General features: G+C 41.5%; 1 protein-coding gene and 1 pseudogene across 1 annotated transcript; one reads left to right on the forward strand and one right to left on the reverse strand.

Annotated features, from left to right (window-relative positions):
• Nucleotides 1–532: 532 nt before the first annotated feature.
• On the reverse strand, nt 533–2,467 carry LOC130966220 (uncharacterized). The gene is made up of 2 exons (XM_057891004.1): nt 2,257–2,467; nt 533–1,770 (listed from the first exon to the last, which is right to left on the reverse strand). The coding sequence occupies exons 1-2, from the start codon at nt 2,465–2,467 to the stop codon at nt 533–535; spliced, it is 1,449 nt and encodes a 482-aa protein (XP_057746987.1).
• LOC130971098 (small nucleolar RNA R71) lies at nt 1,913–2,013 on the forward strand (annotated as a pseudogene).
• Nucleotides 2,468–6,711: the final 4,244 nt, after the last annotated feature.

Consider the following 6,711-nt stretch of genomic DNA (forward strand, 5'->3'; position numbering starts at 1 on the left):
CTCTATCACCTGGAGAGAAGTCCTCTGTAGGGATCTTTTTGTTCCTCCACTTCCTTGGAACCTTCTTCCTTGTGTCTTTAGACCCTACTTTGCTCTTGATGACTTCTTCTTCTGGGGGAGTTTTGTTGCTTACTTCACATATCTCTGGGGGATCAGGTTCCTCCAGATTCTCTTTGAGTTGTGGCAACTGACTGTTTCCTTGTTCCTCATGCATGGGTTTCCCTAGATGGGTTGGGTGTGCTTCAGTACTTGCTTCCTCTTTTAACAGTTCATCATGATGTTTGTTTGGTTCTTTGTATTCTTGGTCTTCTTCTTGTGAGAGTTTGAAGACCTTAAAGCTGAGTTGCTCATCATGAATCCTCAGTATTAGCTCCCCTTTTTTCACATCTATGAGTGCTCTAGCAGTAGCTAGGAATGGCCTCCCCAATATGATTGGGTGTAGGTGACTCTCTTCCATGTCCAGGATGACAAAGTCTGTTGGGAGAAAGTATTTTCCAACGTTGAGCAGCACATTTTCCACAACTCCTATTGCTTACTTTTGAGTCTTGTCAGCCAGCCTTATCACCACATCTGTGGGTAGTATCTCATTGATTTGCAGCCTTTTCACCAGAGACAAGGGTAGTAGATTGATGCTTGCCCCCAAATCACATAGTGCTTTATCAAAAAATGTCTCCCCTATTACACAAAGGATGTGAAAACTCCCTGGGTCTCTCCTTTTTGTGGGCAACTCAGGTTGAATCAGGGTACTACATTCCTTGTTCATCACTATAGTCTGTCCTCCTTTGAGTGAGCTTTTTCTGGGAAGAAGCTCCTTCATGTATTTGATGAATGCTGGCATTTGCTGAATGGCCTTGATGAATGGTATGTTCACATTCAAAGATGCGAATAAGTCTAGGAACCTTGAGTATATTCTTGTTCCCACAACACCCTTAAGCAGTTGGGAAAATGGTGCATATAGCCTTAGCAGTTCTTGTTGTGAGATTTCTGGTTCCTGGTGATCTCTTTCTGCCTCCTCCTTTGACTTGTTTGCAGGCTGGTTGGGTTGTTTGCCTTGCTTGTCTTCAGCTTCTTGATCACTTGTAGTGACCATTTTGCAATCCTCCCATCTTACTTTCTTTGCTTCTCCTCTTGGGTTTTTCTCCGTGTCACTTGGGAAGATATCAGTAGGCTTGGGAATCTTCTCAACTAGGCATCCCACCTGGTATTCCAGCTTCTTGATGGACTCTCCCTGGTTCTTAATATTGGCTCGCACCTCCTCTTTAAACAACTTATCGTCTTGGTTGTCTTTGCATATTCCTTCAAGTAAGGTTTCAAGCTTAGTGAATCTTTCATCAATTGATGATTGATTGAGAGCAGAGGTGTTGTTTTGATGTTGATATGCCCTTTGGGATAATTGTTGGTGAGCTGCATTGTTGTTGGGGTTGTAACGCCTCTGTTCTTGACTTTGATCTTGCTGATTTCCCCACCCAAAGTTTGGGTGATTTCTCCATCCAGGGTTGTATGTTTTGGAGTATGGATCATGGCTTTGTCTAGGTGAATTCCCAATGTAGTTGGCTTGCTCAAGATCTCCCTCTCCCCCTTTAGCAACTCCTTCTTGGGCTATTGATGAAGTGGTGATGGCTGCCACTTGATTCCTTTCCATCTTCTTGGTGAGGTCAGCTAACTGCTTGGTAATGAGCTTGTTCTGAGCCAGCAGAGGATCTACATTGTTGAGCTCTATCACTCCTCTAGTGTTCCCTCTTTCGGATGCATAGAAGTAGTCGTTCTCAGCTACAGTCTCAATGACATCTATGGCCTCTTCAATGGTCTTCTTCTTGTTCAATGAGCCTCCAGAGGAATGATCTACAGCCTTCTTTGATTCATATGACAAGCCTTCATAGAAGATGTGCAGCTGCACCCATTCATTGAACATGTCTGATGGGCATCTCTTTGTTAAGTCTTTGAACCTCTCCCATGCTTCATATAGAGTCTCACCATCTTGTTGTCTGAAAGTTTGAACCTCAGCTCTCAGCCAGTTGATTCGTTGAGGAGGGTAAAATCTGGCCAAGAATTTGTTCACCACATCCTCCCAGGTTGTCAAACTCTCCTTGGGGAAAGCCTCCAGCCACTTGGCTGCCTTATCCTTGAGTGAGAATGGGAATAGAAGTAGTCTATAAGCGTCAGGGTGAACACCATTGGACTTCACTGTGTCACATATTCTCAGGAAGGTGGTTAGATGTTGATTGGGGTCTTCTTGGACACCTCCTCCAAACGAACAGTTGTTCTGGACAAGGGTGATGAGTTGTGGTTTCAGTTCAAAGTTGTTGGCCTGGATTGTGGGTTTTTGGATGCTACTTCCGCAATTGCCTGGGTTTGGGTTGATGTAAGAGCTTAACACTCTTCTATCTTCCCCAGCATGATTCGCTCTACCTCCTCCCCCACGGTTATGAGCGTCTTCTTCATGTTGGTTCTCCATGTTGCCTTCCATGTTTGGTTCAAAATGTTCCTCAAAGTATTCCTCCTCCTCTTCAGTACCAATCGCATGTTTCCCTCTTGCTTTCCTCCTTAATCTAAGGAAGGTCCTCTCAGGTTCAGAATCAAAGGAAGTTGAAGCCCCGCTTCTTCTCCCTGTCATACAACCAACAAGTACAAGAAAGGAACAATGTGTGTAGAAAGTATTGCTGACAGAATTATTGTTGGTTATGAGTGATGCAATATATCAAACAGTTAGTGGGTTAGCAAAATAAATGGCAAATAACAAAGAAAAAGAGAGTAGAGAGGGAAGGGGTGAAGTTAGCTGAGACACAAGATGAATTAACTAAACAGAAAACTAAATAAACAAAACAAAATCACTCAATCTAGTGATCTTCTAATTTAATAATTGTTGATGCACAATCAATCCCCGGCAATGGTGCCATAAACTTGATGCATGTTGGAAATTGTCTCTCAACAAATTCCCTTCGGCAAGTGTACCGAATGTGTCGTCAAGTAAAAACTCACAATAGAGTGAGGTCGAATCCCACAAGGATTGATTGATCAAGCAACTTTAATTAGAAGAATGTTCTAGTTGAACGAATTCAGAATATGGGTTGAGATTTGCAGAAAATAGAATGCTGGAATGTAAATAACAGAAAAGTAAATGCTAGAATTTAAAATGGCTGAAAGTAAATAACAGAAGTAAATTGCAGAATTGTAAATGGGAGTGGGGGAATTGCTCATAAAAGTAAATGCAGAAATTAAAGAGAGTGGGTAAGATCAGAGATGGGGAGTTCATTAGGCATTAGGAGATGTTGCAATTCTCTGGATCAAGTTCATTTTTATCTCTTCCTCAATCAATGCACTCATTGATCTCCTTGGCAATCTTAATTGATTGAATTACAATTTCTAGCAATTCAATCTCTCAAATCTTGATTAATAGCCAATTCCTTGGTCAATTGCTCGTGAGAAGAGATGAAGTGTGGTCACTGATTATACCACATGCATTTCCCAAATCAAGTATTGAGAGGATTATGGTCACATATCCATCCAAACCCAATTTGGTCCAGCATGAGAAAGTATTTCTAGCTTGATCTCTTCATTCCTCTTTCAAGGCTCAGAAGAGATCCAAGTTTGAATAGCTTCTTTTCCAAGATAACTACCCAATGGGATGAAGATCGAAAGCTTTCAAGTAAAATCAAGAGAAAAGATAGAAGAAGAATAATAAGACTAGTATTGATCCATCAAATTACAACAGAGCTCCCTAACCCAATGAGAGGGGTTTAGTTGTTCATAGCTCTAGAAATTGAAAACAAAGATGGAGAATACATCATGAAACTAGAAGTTGCAGAGAAAGTAAAAATACAGAAAGTCGTTCTATTCCTCTTTTTCAGCTCCCTTTTTACAATTCAAAGCTACCCCTATATATACTACTCTTCTCAGCTTCTAGTGTGATTCTTCAAGTCTTGGGCCTTTGAATCTTGAGTTTGAAGCAGTTTCTTTTCTTCATTTGGGCTTGGCTTTACTTGCAGAGAGAAAGTGCGCAGTGGGCATAGACTTTAGTTCAGGACGTTAGGGGTGCTAACCCGAGTGAAAATATATGTTCGAGGACGTTAGTGACACTTAACATTGTCACTAACGTTCCAATACACACCTTTGCTTCACATTGAATCCCACGTTAACTAGGTTAACGTGGCTTCCTAACGTGGCTTTGCTATCCTTCGAGAATGTTAGTGACACTCAACATTGTCACTAACGTTCCAATGTGCCCCTAGGTCTCACGTTATAGTCCACGTTAAGTAGGTTAACGTTGCCATTCTCAGCCATCCCAACGTTAGTGACAATGTTGAGTGTCACTAACGTTGGCTCATTCTTCAATTCTCGTCGTTAGCTTCCACGTTAACTAAGTTAACGTGGCTCTTGGGGGTTGTGTGGTTGCTTCAACGTTAGTGACAATGTTGAATGTCACTAACGTTGTCGACAATTCTTCACTTCTCATCGTTAGCTTCCACGTTAATTAAGTTAACGTGTGAGTTAACGTGGTGCTTTATATCATAGGCCAACGTTAGTGACAATGTTGAATGTCACTAACGTTGGCTTCTTTCCCCCTCCTTATCGTTAGAGGCCATGTTAACTAAGTTAACGTGGCTTCTAACGTGGCCTATTTATGAGCAATTGCCAACGTTAGTGACAATGTTGGGTGTCACTAACGTTGGCTCAACTTCTCTTCTCCACGTTGGAGTTCACGTTAACTTAGTTAACGTGATTCTTTAACGTGGTCGTTGATGGCTTTTGAGAGTGTTTAATTGGCAATTTACTTTTCTCTTTATCCTTGCAAGCTAGCTCCCCTTTCCTTGCTTCCTTTGGTCCTGAGATCAAGCAATAGAGTGCATCAAAGCTCTAGTCCAAGTCATGAGTAATGCAACCTAATATTTATCACTAAACTCATGCAAAATTCTCATGAAATTATGTAATATGCACCATGTATGCTTGAATTAAGTCAGAAGTGAATATTTGCCCAAAACCATCTTATTTCCTAAGTAAATGCATGAAACTACCCTAAAAACAGTAAAGAAAAGGTCAGTGAAACTGGCCAAAATGCCCTGGCATCACCAGTCCTCAAGCTCTGGTGGACTCCCCTCTCAACCATTACCCAACCTAAAGGGTGGTATTAATGCCATCACCCTAAGGTCTGGAACCACACTGCAGGAGAAGAATCAGGAGGAGCCAAGCCCACCAAAACACACCTCAGCTGAAGAGGTAGTAGAAATAGAAGAATTTAAAGAGGAAGAGGACATACAGGATATAGCTGAAGAAGAAGAAGCTCAACCACAGGAGGAAGCACCAAAAGGCGCAGACATTGCAGAAAACACCACTCCCATTCCATTTCCACAACTTGCAAGGAAGCCCAGGAAGCAGTTGGAACCTAATCCCAAAATGGTAGAAATCTTCAAAAAGGTTGAGGTAACTGTTCCCCTTTTTAATGTTATTCAACAGGTACCTAAATATGCAAAGTTTCTAAAAGATTTGTGCATACAAAAAGACAAAATTAATGAATTAGAAACTATTCCTTTAGGAAGTTCTATATCTGCTTTAATGGGAAATTTACCTGAAAAGTGTAGTGACCCAGGTCCTTGTATTGTTAGTTGTACTATTGGAGGTGTAGTAATTTATGACTGCATGTGTGATTTAGGAGCATGTGTTAGTATAATGCCTTTATCTGTATATGATGTTTTAAGGCTCCTTCCCTTAAAAAGGTCGGCAGCTCGTTTTGTGTTAGCAGATAAAAGCATTATTACAGTGGCTGGAGTTGCTGAAGAGGTTTTAGTGAACATTAAAGGGCTCACATTCCCCACTGATTTTTATATCTTGGAGATGCCCCATAATGACTCAGATAAGCCATCATCAATCCTACTTGGGAGACCATTCCTAAAGACATCAAAATTCAAATTGGATGCTTTTCTAGGAACATACTCTTTTGAAATAGATGCCCGAATGGTAATATTCAATCTGAATGGAGTCATAAACAACCCTCCAGAAGATCGTTCTATTTTCCAGTGTGACATCATAGATGAAACTGTAGCTGAAGTTCACTAGGAAGAGTTTGAGGATAAGTAGATAGGACAAGGTCCAAGTGTGGAGAATTCCGAGGACATTGTAGGTACTCTACCACTGCCACCAGTTCCAGATAATCCAGAGCCATACCATGATCAGAAGTTGGAATTGAAACCACTCCCTTCACATCTCAAATACGCTTATCTTGAAGATGGGCAGATGTTTCTAGTTATTATTGCACAGGACCTCACTCCTGAACAGGAAGAGCAGTTACTTAGTGTGCTGAGGAAGCACAAGAAAGTAATTGGGTGGAGTTTGGCAGACATAGTAGGCATCAACCCTCAAGTATGTGAGCACAGGATATTTTTAGAGGAAGGAGCAAGACCTGTCCGCCAACCCCTAAGAAGACTGAATCCACTATTTTGGAAGTTGTCAAAAAGGAAATGACCAGACTATTGGAAGCATGTATCATTTATCCCATTTCAGACAGTGAATGGGTTAGCCCAGTACAAGTGGTGCCCAAGAAGTTTGGAGTCATTACAGTGAAGAATGAGCATGGAGAGCTCATAGCAACCAGAGTACAGAACGCTTGGAGAGTCTGCATTGATTACAGGCGTCTCAACCAAGCCACCCGTAAGGATCACTACCCACTTCTATTCGTTGACCAAATGCTGGATCGCCTATCAGGTAAATCACATTACT

Source organism: Arachis stenosperma, chromosome 3 (genome assembly GCF_014773155.1).
Source record: "Arachis stenosperma cultivar V10309 chromosome 3, arast.V10309.gnm1.PFL2, whole genome shotgun sequence".
NCBI lineage: Eukaryota > Viridiplantae > Streptophyta > Magnoliopsida > Fabales > Fabaceae > Arachis > Arachis stenosperma.